This window comes from Oncorhynchus keta, unplaced genomic scaffold (genome assembly GCF_023373465.1).
Source record: "Oncorhynchus keta strain PuntledgeMale-10-30-2019 unplaced genomic scaffold, Oket_V2 Un_contig_2186_pilon_pilon, whole genome shotgun sequence".
NCBI classification, from domain to species: domain Eukaryota; kingdom Metazoa; phylum Chordata; class Actinopteri; order Salmoniformes; family Salmonidae; genus Oncorhynchus; species Oncorhynchus keta.
The window spans coordinates 315,256-331,355 of record NW_026282653.1 but is presented as its reverse complement, the minus strand read 5'-3'; the positions used below and the strand labels follow the sequence as shown (position 1 = coordinate 331,355).

Below are 16,100 nucleotides of genomic sequence, written 5' to 3'. Positions count from 1 at the left end.
ACCCTTGATAAAAGATGAGCAAAAATGACTGTATAAAATACATAGTTCAAATACTGATAGCTACAGTGCATTCGGAAAGTATTCAGACCCCTTCACTTTTTCCACATTTGTGACTCACCACCTGGATTTGGTCTTATGTAGCAAAAGCTGAAATTGTGTTTTTTTACATTGGATGAATTAGAGGCTCAGAGCTACACAATGGTATATCATACACTGCATTTGAGGAACAATGGGAAAGTAATTCTGCTTTGAAAGTTGATCAACTTGTAAACTCACTTTTGAGAAAATCACCTTCAAATGTTTTGATATCAAGTGATGAGCTCTTCTTTGTCTACACCGATTCAGCATCATTCACACCCTCTTAAGCTTTAGCCCCACACATCTCGTTTCGCTCTTGGAGCGCACACTTGACGCTCTGGCTGATGATTTGTTTACCTAAATCAAATCAAATCAAATATTTGTCACATACACATGGTTAGCAGATGTTAATGCAAGTGTAGCGAAATGCTTGTGCTTCTAGTTCCGACAATGCAGTAATAACCAACAAGTAATCTAACTAACAATTCCAAAACTACTGTCTTATGCACAGTGTAAGGGGATAAGAATGTACATAAAGATATATGAATGGGTGATGGTACAGAGCAGCATAGGCAAGACACAGTAGATGGTATCGAGTACAGTATATACATATGAGATGAGTATGTAAACAAAGTGGCATAGTTAAAGTGGCTAGCGACACATGTATTACATAAGGATGCAGTAGATGATATTGAGTACAGTATATACATATTCATATGAGATGAATAATGTAGGGTATGTAAACATTATATTAGGTAGCATTGTTTAAAGTGGCTAGTGATATGTTTTACATAATTTCCCATCAATTCCCATTATTAAAGTGGCTGGAGTTGAGTCAGTGTGTTGGCAGCGGCCACTCAGTGTTAGTGGTTGCTGTTTAACAGTCTGATGGCCTTGAGATAGAAGCTGTTTTTCAGTCTCTCGGTCCCAGATTTGATGCACCTGTACTGACCTCGCCTTCTGGATGATAGCGGGGTGAACAGGCAGTGGCTTGGGTGGTTGTTGTCCTTGATGATCTTTATGGCCTTCCTGTAACATCGGGTGGTGTAGGTGTCCTGGAGGGCAGGTAGTTTGCCCCCGGTGATGCGTTGTGCAGACCTCACTACCCTCTGGAGAGCCTTACGGTTGTGGGCGGAGCAGTTGCCGTACCAGGCGGTGATACAGCCCGCCAGGATGCTCTCAATTGTGCATCTGTAGAAGTTTGTGAGAGCTTTTGGTGACAAGACTAATTTCTTCAGCCTCCTGAGGTTGAAGAGGCGCTGCTGCGCCTTCTTCACGATGCTGTCTGTGTGAGTGGACCAATTGAGTTTGTCTGTGATGTGTATGCCGAGGAACTTAAAACTTAATACCCTCTCCACTATTGTTCCATCGATGTGGATAGGGGGGTGTTCCCTCTGCTGTTTCCTGAAGTCCACAATCATCTCCTTAGTTTTGTTGACGTTGAGTGTGAGGTTATTTTCCTGACACCACACTCCGAGGGCCCTCACCTCCTCCCTGTAGGCGGTCTCGTCGTTGTTGGTAATCAAACCTACCACTGTTGTGTCGTCCGCAAACTTGATGATTGAGTTGGAGGCGTGCGTGGCCACTCAGTCGTGGGTGAACAGGGAGTACAGGAGAGGGCTCAGAACGCACCCTTGTGGGGCCCCAGTGTTGAGGATCAGCGGGGTGGAGATGTTGTTTCCTACCCTCACCACCTGGGGGCAGCCCGTCAGGAAGTCCAGTACCCAGTTGCACAGGGCGGGGTCGAGACCCAGGGTCTCGAGCTTGATGACGAGCTTGGAGGGCACTATGGTGTTAAATGCCGAGCTGTAGTCGATGAACAGCATTCTCACATAGGTATTCCTCTTGTCCAGATGGGTTAGGGCAGTGTGCAGTGTGGTTGAGATTGCATCGTCTGTGGACCTATTTGGGCGGTAAGCAAATTGGAGTGGGTCTAGGGTGTCAGGTAGGGTGGAGGTGATATGGTCCTTGACTAGTCTCTCAAAGCACTTCATGATGACGGAAGTGAGTGCTACGGGGCGGTAGTCGTTTAGCTCAGTTACCTTAGCTTTCTTGGGAACAGGAACAATGGTGGCCCTCTTGAAGCATGTGGGAACAGCAGACTGGTATAGGGATTGATTGAATATGTTCGTAAACACACCAGCCAGCTGGTCTGCGCATGCTCTGAGGGCGCGGCTGGGGATGCCGTCTGGGCCTGCAGCCTTGCAAGGGTTAACACATTTAAATGTTTTACTCACCTCGGCTGCAGTGAAGGAGAGGCCGCATGTTTTCGTTTGGAGGCCGTGTCAGTGGCACTGTATTGTCCTCAAAGCGGGCAAAAAGTTATTTAGTCTGCCTGGGAGCAAGACATCCTGGTCCGTAACTGGGCTGGTTTTCTTCCTGTTGTCCGTAATTGACTGTAGACCCGGGCCACATACCTCTTGTGTCTGAGCCGTTGAATTGAGATTCTACTTTGTCTCTATACTGACGCTTAGCTTGTTTGATAGCCTTGCGGAGGGAATAACTGCACTGTTTGTATTCAGTCATGTTACCAGTCACCTTGCCCTGATTAAAAGCAGTGGTTCGCGCTTTCAGTTTCACGCGAATGCTGCCATCAATCCACGGTTTCTGGTTAGGGAATGTTCTAATCGTTGCTATGGGAACGACATCTTCAACGCACGTTCTAATGAACTCGCACACCAAATCAGTGTATTCATCAATGTTGCTGTCTGACGCAATACGAAACATATCCCAGTCCACGTGATGGAAGCAGACTTGGAGTGTGGAATCAGCTTGGTCGGACCAGCGTTGGACAGACCTCAGCTTGGGAGCTTCTTGTTTTAGCTTCTGTTTGTAGGCAGGGATCAGCAAAATGGAGTCGTGGTCAGCTTTTCCGAAAGGAGGGCGGGGCAGGGCCTTATATGCGTCGCGGAAGTTAGAGTAACAATGATCCAAGGTTTTTCCCGCCCTGGTTTGCGCAGTCGATATGCAGATACAATTTAGGGAGTCTTGTTTTCAGATTAGCCTTGTTAAAATCCCCAGCTACAATGAATGCAGCCTCCGGATAAATGGATTCCAGTTTGCAAAGAGTCAAATAAAGTTCGTTCAGAGCCATCGATGTGTCTGCTTGGGGGGGGAATATATACGGCTGTGATTATAATCGAAGAGAATTCTCTTGATAGATAATGCGGTCTACATTTGATTGTGAGGAATTCTAAATCAGGTGAACAGAAGGATTTGAGTTCCTTTATGTTTCTGTCATCACACCACGTCTCGTTAGCCATAAGGCATACGCCCCCGCCCCTCTTCTTACCAGAAAGTTGTTTGTTTCTGTCGGCGCGATGCGTGGAGAAACCCACTGGCTGCACCGCCTCCGATAGCATTTCTCCAGTGAGCCATGTTTCCGTGAAGCAAAGAACGTTACAGTCTCTGATGTCCCTCTGGAATGCTACCCTTGCTCGGAATTCATCAACCTTGTTGTCAAGAGACTGGACATTGGCGAGAAGAATGCTGGGGAGTGGTGCACGATGTGCCCGTCTCCGGAGTCTGACCAGAAGACCGCCTCGTTTCCCTCTTTTACGGAGTCGTTTTTTTGGGTCGCCGAATGGGATCCATTCCGTTGTCCTGGTTGAAAGGCAGAACACCGGGTCCACTTCGTGAAAGTCATATTCTTGGTCGTACTGATGGTGAGTTGACGCTGATCTTATATTCAGTAGTTCCTCTCGACTGTATGTAATGAAACCTAAGATGACCTGGGGTACTAATGTAAGAAATAACACGTAAAAAAACAAAAAACTGCATAGTTTCCTAGGAACTCGAAGCGAGGCGGCCATCTCTGTCGGCGCCGGAAGTAGAGACATTATACCTCTGGATAACATGAAAACAGCCGTTACTGACACCGGCCATATTCAACTGGTGTTATACACTCATCACGTAATGTTTGCTAACGAGCCAGCCAGCTAACATTAGCTAGTTAAGCAACAATGAACAAAGTGCCAACAACGAACAAAGTGCCAACATTAATAAAAAAATACATATATTTAACTAGGCAACAAACTAACTAAGAACAAATTCTTATTTACAATGACGGCCTACACCGGCCAAATCCAGACAACACTGGGCCAATTGTGTGCCGCCCTATGGGACTCCCAATCACATCCGGTTGTGATACAGCCTGGACCAGGGTGTCTGTAGTGATGCCTCTAGTACTGAGATGCAGTGACTTAGACCGCTGCTCCACTCAGGAGCCACATTAGGATATAACTAGAAAAGAAAACAGCTCTGGGAAATGAATAATAACGTCCGCTAGGGAGCCAGCCAGCTAACGTTAGCTAGTTAGCTAACAGTACACCTTAGCTTAAGACATATACAGTGGGGCAAAAAAAGTATTTAGTCAGCCACAAATTGTGCAAGTTCTCCCACTTAAAAAGATGAGAGAGGCCTGTAATTTTCATCATAGTTACACTTCAACTATGACAGACAAAACGAGAAAAAAAATCCAGAAAATCACATTGTAGGATTTTTAATGAATTTATTTGCAAATTATGGTGGAAAATAAGTATTTGGTCCCCTACAAACAAGCAAGATTTCTGGCTCTCACAGACCTGCAACTTCTTCTTTAAGAGGTTCCTCTGTCCTCCACTTGTTACCTGTATTAATGGCACCTGTTTGAACTTGTTATCAGTATAAAAAACACCTGTCCACAACCTCAAACAGTCACACTCCAAACTCCACTATGGCCAAGACCAAAGAGCTGTCAAAGGACACCAGAAACAAAATTGTAGACCTGCACCACTTGGTTTGAAGAAATCAACTGTGGGAGCAATTATTAGGAAATGGAAGACATACAAGACCACTGATAATTTCCCTCGATCTGGGGCTCCACGCAAGATCTCACCCCGTGGGGGGTCAAAATTATAATAAGAACGGTGAGCAAAAATCCCAGAACCACACGGGGGAACCTAGTGATTGACCTGCAGAGAGCTGGGACCAAAGTAACAAAGCCTACCATCAGTAACACATTACGCCGCCAGGGACTCAAATCCTGCAGTGCCAGACTTGTTCCCCTGCTTAAGCCAGTACATGTCTAGGCCCGTCTGAAGTTTGCTAGAGAGCATTTGGATGATCCAGAAGAAGATTGGGAGAATGTCATATGGTCAGAGGAAACCAAAATATAACTTTTTGGTAAAAACTCAACTCGTCGTGTTTGGAGGACAAAGAATGCTAAGTTGCAGGAGCATTCTTTAACCGATAGCTAGCTAGCTAGATAAACAATGCACCTAATGCACCTAGCTAGCTCGCAACATTTAAGATCACATACATCACATAACGTTAGCTAACAAAGCCAGCCAGGTAACATTAGCTGGTTAAACAACAACAAACAAAGTGCCAACAATGCCACAGTGCTGGGAGCTAACCAACCAGGGCCAATGTTATCTAGCTAGCATTAGGCTTTAACTAGAAAAGAAAATGCCTCTGGGAAACAAATAATAACGTCAGCTAGGGAGCCAGCCAGCTAACGTTAGCTAGCTAGCTAACAGTACACTTTAGCTTGAAATGAAACCACTTTCTGTCAAAATTACAAACGTGTAATATCTGAAAATGTAGCTAGCTATCGCTAGACTATCTCACCTGTATACATCATCATGCCTGATGGACGCGTCTCCCTGTCAGGAATGCCATACCACAGTTGCCCTTGGTTTGAAAATGTAATCTGGAGACAGCTGTTTTCTCCATCTCTTTAGCTATCATACTCTAATTCCACTGATTTCAAAACTTGATCCTCCAGAAAGTGGAAAGCAACACTTATGCAGCTCCACTACACAATACCTAAAAAAAAGGCTGCGTTCGACAGGATTACCAACACATACTGATGAGCTCAAATAGACAGAAGCCTTCAATATGGCAGACCAATCCAAACTCCTCTCTCGGCATGTCCAGCCCACTCATTATCTCAGTCAATCATGGCTAGTGGTAAGGTTTGCCTCCTTTTTCTGTGGCTTAACTAACAAGGCTCATCATTTAACAATTCTTTTCTTATTTACAAGTTTGTTTGGCACATGAAAGTTCACATGTTCGAGAAGGCATTTCTGCCAAAAAAACACATTAGTTGCGCTTAGTTTCCTGAATCGGGTCAAATTTTGTTACGTTACAGCCTTATTAAAAAAATTATAATAATAATTAAACTCAGCAATCTACAACCACAATACCCCATAATGACAAAGCGTGAACAGGTTTTTAGAAACTTGATTGATTCAATGGATTGGACATGATTTGGAAAGGCAGACACCTGTCTATATACAGTCCCACAGTTGTCAGAGCAAAAACCAAGCCATGAGGTCAAAGGAATTGTCTGTAGAGTTCAGAGACAGGATTGTGTCAAGGCACAGCTAAGGGGAAGGGTACCAAAACATTTCTGCAGCATTGAAGGTTTCCAAGAACTGAGCAATCGTGGGAGAAGGGCCTTGGTCAGAGAGGTGACCAAGAACCCGATGGTCACTCTGAAAGAGCTCCAGAGTTCCTCTGTGGAGATGGGAGAACCTTTCAGAATGACAACCATCTCTGCAGCACTCCACCAATCATGCTTTTATGCTAGAGCGGCCAGATGGAAGCCACTTCCTCAGTAAAAGGCACATGACAGCCGCTTTGAGTTTTCCAAAAGGCATCTAAAGGACTCTTGGACCATGAGAAACAAGATTCTCTGGTCTGATGAAACCAAGATTGAACTCTTTGGCCTGAATGCCAACCTTCACGTCTGGAGGAAACCAGGCACCACACATCACCTGCCCAATACCATCCCTACGGTGAAGCATGGTGATGGCAGCATCATGCTGAGGGCTTGTTTTTCAGCGGCAGGGACTGGGAGACTAGTCAGGATCGAGGGAATGATGAACAGAGCAAAGAGAGATCCTTGATGAAAATCTGCTCCCAAGCGCTCAGGACCAGACTTGAACCCGATCTAACATCTCTGGAGAGACCTGAAAATAGCTGTACAGCGATGCTCCCCATCCAACCTGACAGAGGTTGAGAGGATCTGCAGAGAAGAATTGGAGAAACTCTCCAAATACAGGTGTGCCAAGATTGTAGCGTCATACCCAAGAAGACACGAGGCTGTAATCGCTGCCAAAGGTGCTTCAACAAAGTACTGAGTAAAGGGTCTGAATACTTATGTAAAGGTTAAATTTCCGTTTTTTTTTTAAATACATATGCAAACTTTCTAAAAACATGTTTGAACGTTGTTATTATGTATGCTAAAAAGTTCTAATGTTTTTGAGCACACAATTTATTTTATACAGTCATTTTTGCTCATCTTTATCATGGTTGTCAATAATGTCGGAACCTAAATGTATTTCAAATGAATAAATATTCGTTATCTAGGGACAGAAATGTTTGCTATTTGCTTTGAGAAAATAATCCCATACTTAATGTATGGCTCACATAGTGAGACTTTACATTGCAACAACACTATTGAGATCTTGAATAGCATAATGCAGTTGAGACATTTTTCCTTGTTTTCTCTTGTAGAAACCATTTCATCTTTCATTACTAAAATCAAATAAGAATCAATCAAAGAACACGTTCAATGTACTGACTTGGCTACTACTCTTGAACTTTACCTTGGACTAAGATTGTATTATATTTTACCTTCTTCAAATTCAATCCACCATGTTTTAAAATTGGAAATAAACTTGAAAGGACAGAAGCAGAGAAATAATAATGTGCAAAGACCATGCAAAGTGTATTACCCACAGAGGCTTAAATCGAGTTGATCAGTATTTTTTAATTATTAGGAAAAATTCGGAGCACCTACACGGCCATGTACAGAGGTTTGTAAAATGTCAAAGCTACTGTACGTAAGCAAGCCAATCCCAATTACTGACATTTACTGCATAATCTAATCCTACTTTTATGCAAGATATTTTGGAAGATATATTATTTGATTAATAAGAGACAAGGTCCAAAAATGGGGATTTGATGTCTTCACTATTATTGTACAATGTAGAAAATAGTAAAGAATTAAGAAAAACTGGCGAACTGGTGTTCTGACTGGTACTATATACTGACAAGGAAATATTTGATTTTCCATAAAGAGAGTGTTTTATAGTAACTGTTGTTATAGCCTGCGTATGTGAGTCTGTTCGTGCCATCATGCCACTCCTTGACATGCCACAAAATGTTTGGCATGGAACAGAGTTGACATGATAGCACAAACAGATCTTGGACCAGGATATTGTTGTTATGGTTAGTGGATAAGCAGGGAGCTGCTGCCTATTTTCAATCTGTCCCTCAATTACCTCCTCATCCTCAAGTCGGTGCTGTGTCTCCATTATAAACTTGATGTACTGGCTGGTCAGAGTCATCAATTCACTGTAGCGGGTTCTCAGAGTCACATACTGAAAGACAATTCCAGATGTTTAAAGTCCTGAAACAATTGTGAATAATGATCATACCTCCAAGACATGCTAGCCTCTCACCACAGCAATAACAGGAGAGGTTAGCATTTTTGGGGGGTATGATATTTATGCCTGCATTCATCATTATTCACGACAAGATTATCCATAATCATGGTAGCATCCACATTAATGTAGAAGTGTTAGAAACATTCTTATTCTTATTTACAATAAAAGTGATTCCAAAACGACACAAGACATTATTTACCATTAATTTCTATTGGGCAAAAAATAAGCAGAAACACAACTAAAACAAACAGCAAATGCATCCAACAAGTTTGTAGTCACTAGCTTGATGTAATTATTGTGTGCTAGGAATATGTGGCCAAATACTACATTTCTGACTGTTGATGATGGACTACTTTAATACACATATAATTTCTCCCAATACCTTTGGTCCCCTAAAACTATGTACAAAACCTGCTGCCATTTCTAAACGGTTCACCCAATATGGATGAAAATACACTCACATTAAAGCTGTCAGTCTGCACCTATATCTCATAATCATTGTTTAATTAAAACTGTCCCAATACTTTTGCAGCTCACTGTAATTGTAAACAACTTTAAAGCTACTTGAAGCTGTAAAAGACTATTAAATAAATTCCCCATCATGTCTATATGTCTACCTCTTGGATGATATTGTCAGATGCACACTCCATTTTGGTTTTCTTTAGGGGTGAAGCCAGAGGTGACATCAGAGCTTTGTACGTCAACAACTGAAGGTCATAGTCCTGGGGAAAACACATTGACATAATATACAAATATCATTGATGCAACAAATCTGCATTTGCATAATCTTATTTTAAGTGACATCTGATCTGCATACGCACCTTGACCGCATCAATATATGACCTTGCATGTTTTTGACACTCCTCAACCTTATCTTTGGTTTTCTCGATCTCTTCTAGGAGTTTCTGCAATAATAAAAGATTGTAAAACTGAAAAACCGAGTCTTGATAACGTAACATTACATTACATTCCATCATCGAGCTAAGAATCTTCAGCTCCCCTATTTGTAATGGAAGCCTCCTGATACCTAGTCCTGGGTGCCTCACATCGATGGTGGATTAGGTGAGTTTCCCTGTTACTATGTAAAACACTGAGCATCTTGGTAGAATTATTATTATTATCAGTTGTACAGTACCTTCTCCTGTGCCAACTGCTGCTTGAGGGCCTCGCTGTCACCGATGGGCACAGCCTGGATTTTCTCCTGCCTCTGCTTGGCATCATTGAGCCATCTGATGAGCCAGTCATAGCTCTCGCGGTAGGAGCGCATCTGCCTCCCCAGCAAGTCCAGCTCGCGTTGGCGCAGGTCTATCTGGGCGAACACGGCCTGCCAGCGCTCCTCTAGCACAGCCACTACTTGGCGAAAGTGTTCCAGCTCGGCATCGTGCTCGCTGTGGACCTGCGTCATCCGCTCGTTTACGACCATCTTCTTCTGCAGCTTTTCCTGGAGAGTGTCGAACGTATTCTGGTCATCCTCGGCCTCGCCAAGCATTGTCTACCAGAGAGAGAGAGGGAGAGAAAGAGAAAAAGAGGGAGACAGAGAGCGAGTGAGAGAGTTAGAGAAAAAGAGAGAGAGAGTAGACAGAGAGAGAAAGCGAGAGATATATAAAGAGAGTATATATATATATATATATATATATATATATATATATATATAGAGAGAGAGAGAGAGAGAGCGAGAGAGAGAGAGAGAGAGAGAGAGAGAGAGAGAGAGAGAGAGCGCAAGAAAGAGGGGGGGAGAGAGAGCAAGAAAGAGGGAGAGAGAGAGGAACATTGCTAGAAATGCATAGAAATCATTAAGTCACTGTCTGATAACCAGTCCATATGAAAGCATTGTCTACACACCAACGGATAGAATACAGTTAATTCTAACAGAGATACTGTACCTTTAGCTGGGTGCGGTAGTTCTCCACCTCTTTTTCGTCTGTTGGTATCTTGTTGACATCTCGTAAACGGGCTTCGTACTTTTTGAGGGTGTCCTCTACACCCTTTGTGCTGCGGATCACTATGTCGATGGTTTGCAGTCTAAACAAGGAGTGGTGTATAGTGTTAGCTGTGTGTGTATTTTGATTCAGATAAACTATTTAGATTGAAGATGTTACTTATTGGTCTTATGGTTTTGATATGCATGTAGTAACAATCAGAGTTAGCGAGGGACTCACTTGTCCAGGTACACGGAGGACAGGCTGTAGATGTGCTCCATCTTCTTCAGCGTAATATCCAGCTCAGAGCACAGTACTAGGGCGGAGCTGGACTGCTGAGCGGATGTCAGTACCTTCTGTGTCTTCTCAGCCACATTGGTCAGGTCTTTCTTCAAGTCCTCCAACTCTGAATGGACTTTCTATGAGCAGAAAAGGGAATAATGGACCATAACTAGCCATTCCACCTGCAGTCTTTTTTTCATGGAGTTGCTAACAAGCAAAATAGGAATACAAAGGTCTTCTGAAATAATTATGACAAGAATCGAGCAGATGTAACATACTACACAGCATGTCTGATCTAAAAACGTTAGTTTGCCCTTCTACTGCCTAACTTAATTTACTTGACACAAGGGAACTTGAAATACTTTCCTAAACAATAACCCTCTGTTGAATGTGGCCTGGCTCTGTTTCAAATAGGTATGTTATCTATTTTGGGCTGACAATTCATCACAGATCTACCATTAACTTCAGTCTGTTTACTTTGGGATTGGATGTGTGATTTACGGTAACCATTGCAGTGGCATGGTGACCCCCTGAATTTAAATTACATACAGTCATGTGAAAAAATAAGTACACCCCCTGCAAAGTGTTTTTTATTTTGTTTGACATATTTGGACACCTGGATATTTGAGCTAAATTCCAACCAAAGGTAAACCAATTAACAAATCACGCACAAAAACGTTAACTTTTATTGGAAAAAAGTCAGTATACCCCTACCTTTACCATGACATAAAATGGCAAAGATTTGAATCAGGTGCACCACAACAAGTGCAAATAATTAGAAAATCATTAGAGAGTAACTTGGGAAGGTCCAGAAACTTGGTCTGGTTTGGTCTTAACCATATGTGTGTGTCAAAAGACCTATCAAAGGCACTTAGAAGAAGGATTATTGATGTCCATGAGTCTGGGAGGGGTTAGATATCATTTTCCAAGCAATTCGAAGTACATCATTCCACTGTCAAACAGATCATCTACAAATTGAGAAAATTCCAGACCACTGGCAATCTAACTAGGGCAGGTAGTCCCACAAAATTCAGCCCAAGAGCTGACCGAAAGATGCTCATGGAAGTCTCAAATAACCCCAGGGTAACATCAAGAGATTTACAGGCTTCTCTCTTTACAGGCTTCATGTAATACATGTATCACTAGCCTCTTTAACTATGCCACTTTGTTTACTTTGTCTACATACTCATCTCATATGTATATACTGTACTCGATACCATCTACTGTATGCTGCTCTGTACCATCACTCATTCATATATCCTTATGTACATATTCTTTATCCCCTTACACTGTGTATAAGACAATAGTTTTGGAATTGTTAGTTAGATTACTTGTTGGTTATCACTGCATTGTCGGAACTAGAAGCACAAGCATTTCGCTACACTCGCATTAACATCTGCTAACCATGTGTATGTGACAAATAAAATTTGATTTTGATTTGATTTGATTTAGCCACGATCTATGACAACTGTCATAAAGAGACTAACTTGGCCTACATGGGTGGTCAGGAAGGAAGAAACCTCTGGCAAGACTTGAAAATGGCTGTCTAGCAATGATCAACAATCAACTTGACAGAGCTTGAAGTATTTAAAAAACAATAATGGGAATATAAATATACAGTGCCTTGCGAAAGTATTCGGCCCCCTTGAACTTTGCGACCTTATGCCACATTTCAGGCTTCAAATATAAAGATATAAAACTGTATTTTTTTGTGAAGAATCAACAACAAGTGGGACACAATCATGAAGTGGAACGACATTTATTAGATATTTCAAACTTTTTTAACAAATCAAAAACTGAAAAATTGGGCGTGCAAAATTATTCAGCCCCCTTAAGTTAATACTTTGTAGCGCCACCTTTTGCTGCGATTACAGCTGTAAGTCGCTTGGGGTATGTCTCTATCAGTTTTGCACATCGAGAGACTGACATTTTTATCAGGATTGACATTACAAAAATTACATTTTGGCAAGCAATTATTGTGATTCATCCTATATTGTTCCTAACATCTTTACACCCTAGCAACAGTTGTGTGACACACACACACACACACACACACACACACACACACACACACACACACACACACACACACACACACACACACACACACACACACACACACACACACACACACACACAACCCCTTTCCCCCACAAACAACCATAAACACAGATGCTAAACAGTTGTTCCATCCCAGATCCCAAATCAAGAAGGGACTTGATTTATAAATATATATACAGTTGCAGTTGAGAGATTTAATGAACCATTGTCAAGTCCTAGGTGATGGAGATCAGATACACCCCCTTCCCCTGAAACACCCACATGCTGGTTCCCCGTTGTGACCCTATTCCAAAGCATCTCTGTGCAGTCAGACTGTTGATGATTTTGTGCCACCAGGGCCACAACAATATGCCCCCTCTCTGAATGTCCGAGTGTGATCCCCTCCCCATGGGTTTACAGCAGCTAGTGTTGACAGCACTGCCACTGCCTGGGTGGGGACCACCAACCGGCTAGGTACAAGGTTGTCAAGGTTTTCATTTAACATTTAATTCATTTAGCAGACGCTCTTATCCAGAGCGACTTACAAATTGGTGCATTCACCTTATGACATCCAGTGGAACAGCCACTTTACAATAGTGCATCTAAATCTTTTAAGGGGGGTGAGAAGGATTACTTTATCCTATCCAATGTAGACCTTTAAAACAAACACACTTAAGTTATTAAGATAATGATATTTTTTGTCCATCAATGATCTCTTAGGTTGATGCATCATTATTCAGGAAAATAGCTAACACGTGTGTCTTCTTCTGGACTTTAGGGGAGGTCTCCCTCTCGCTCCACATATCTCAGGCCTGCATCCCACACACCCCTACTGTACAGTACAGCCATGCCATGTTAAAGATCACTCACACGAAAGCACACTGTCTGCTATTGGCCACAAGGGCTGCTTGAGTTGTTCATTTACTACTTGGGAATACAAAAAAAGCTCAACTCCCTCTCATTACTGTTTCTGTCAAATATATTCTAAAACGATTTTCGTCTCGAAACACCACTCGGCCCATGATTGATTCTGAAATGAACACAACGGCCCTTAACAACTCTCGACAAAAAAACTATATTACCGTTTGCAGCCGTTCCTTTTTGACAGTAATGACTTGGTCATGTGATTCCAAACCTGCGTCTTGACATTTTTACATGTTATTCAAATAACCCTGGGAGAGTTTTTTTTTCAAAAACGGAAGAAAAAAAACAGATCCACTCGCAAATGTAAGTGTGGATTAAAACAGTCTACTCTTCATAATGCTGGTTTCCTCTCCGGCCTTCCTGGAGAACCCACGGCCAAATTTCTACCTTTACTCACACCAACCGCTCGAGCCGTCCAAAAAACTAAACACAAACACAGTGTGAGGGTTTGATGTTTGCCAATGAAGTGTCAGCAAATTGCGGTTTAACATGTGATTATCAGTGTCATTATTTATTATTATTATGGACCATTTTTGCATAGCAAAAGTATTATGAGTAAGTACGCTGAGACAAGCGGCCTGTAATGGGAGCAAGTGCACAGGGTGCCACATTACTCATTGCCAGTGTAGTTCACTTGTTTTATCGCCGTGCCAGGCTGCACTCTAAAGGGCTCCCAATCTCTGCCATTTATTCCAGTTATTCCATATGCATCTGAACTGGACTGAACAGGAAGGCTTGTTAAGTAGCCAGAGGACTGACATGCAGTCTGAACGGTTCACTTTGTTTCTTGAACTCTCTGCTGTATGAATTCTTTAGTCTTTATAACTAAATCTGTTGTTATCCAACACTAATCGTTCTATGCAAACAGAACAGATGATTTTGTTTATGAAAATAACCACTGGTCTGGTTGTCCACCATGAACTTGGCAACAGAGATAGTAATCTATATCCACCTGTTTTAAAGAGAGAGTTATTGGCATGCTTCTATAATGGGATCATTGCTTAATTGACTGTGGCAACAGGCACTTGCTTCCAGTTGGGAAGACTCTAAATGTAGGATATCATTCTGTCAGTTATGAAATATGAAGTGGAGAGAGGCCGGTGTGAGTGCTACTGGGACATTTTACTATTATTTTTTAAATTCCTCTGCAATCTTCAGGCCTACAGAGTTTTTGAGTCAGATGCTAGACATTTCCACATGATCTTAATTCATCATATACAACTCCAAAAGCCTTTTTTATCGTAAAAACGTATTTTTAAAAAAATGAAAAAAGCCACAGCCTTATCAGTTTGTTGGCTACGTTTCTGAAAATAAGCCTTGAATTTATTAAGAGGTTACGGTGGCATAAATTAATGCATATGGCTTGCATTGTCCCCTGAGTCACTCTGACAAATAAAAGAAATACAGCAACAACAAAACAAGTCATGGGAGTACCTTTAGCAACCATTGAGCGCTGCCGGGTCACGGTTTTCAGCCATTATTTCTTTTTGAGGGGAAAATGACTGATTTAAAAAATCATCCCACGCAAAATAAAGCCAGCCAAGGAAAGATTCCAGAAAGTGTGACTGTTGAGGGGAACTAAATGACAATGAAATAAACGTGGGTATGCCGTAACATGACAAATGATTTAAGAGTCTGTCAGCTTACATTTCCAATATTATGGAGGAGTCATTTTCGAGGCAGCTTTCTCTCAGTCCGCTTGCCCATGTTCATTACTGATGGGAGGAGAGCTGCTTTAGACACCAAAGGGTGTCTGTCTATAAAATAACTCTTTACTTCATCTTTTGTTAACGGCAGAAAAGCGCACATTCCTCCTGCTAACAGTCACATAAAAGATCAGCGCTAAATAGAATCTGTGTAGCTGCAAAACTTAACAAAATGTCCAAATAATCACTTCGGCCAGACACAACGTAAAGGACGAGACGTGACTACTTTTGGGAGTGGAAAAAGTGAGACTCACATATGAACACATGAGAAGTCTCGTAAAAACGCCACGTGATCGCAGCATACCATCCAAACCGCTATCACTAGGATTTCCATTGGAACGTACTGTTAGACCCATCTCCCCATACTTTAAATTCAGCTCTCTAAATTCCCATCAGACTCGTGACACTAAGTTTGCAAACATATTATCTGAGTATTACGACCACCTATGGCTGCCCACTCAATACATGCTGAGTGGACATCAGTCAAAACAAAGATGTACTTCTGTGTGGGTAATTTGTCAAAGTCATTAGTTTTCATTAGCAGCTTTCTGAATTTCCTTCTATGTTATGCTCTCCTATCAGTGGGCTTTGGCTTTGTAGGACCAACACTGCCAGGCAGGCTCAGAATCTTGAGGGGGCGGTGCTGCTTTAGTAGGTCTCTGACCACATTCATCTTTCTGATTTGGCTGCGTATAGGCTACTTACAGTAGGCC

General features: G+C 42.1%; 1 protein-coding gene across 1 annotated transcript in view; it reads right to left on the bottom strand.

Moving 5' to 3' along the window:
• LOC118375193 (plectin-like) overlaps positions 1-16,100 on the bottom strand; it is a 114,385-nt gene that overhangs the window by 13,053 nt on the left and 85,232 nt on the right. Inside the window, exons 26-31 of the mRNA XM_052505005.1 lie at positions 10,676-10,854; positions 10,400-10,538; positions 9,652-10,008; positions 9,338-9,421; positions 9,134-9,238; positions 8,352-8,450 (exon numbers count right to left, since the gene is read on the bottom strand). Coding sequence (XP_052360965.1) covers positions 8,352-8,450; positions 9,134-9,238; positions 9,338-9,421; positions 9,652-10,008; positions 10,400-10,538; positions 10,676-10,854 — 963 coding nt within the window. The remainder of the gene's footprint in view (positions 1-8,351; positions 8,451-9,133; positions 9,239-9,337; positions 9,422-9,651; positions 10,009-10,399; positions 10,539-10,675; positions 10,855-16,100) is intronic.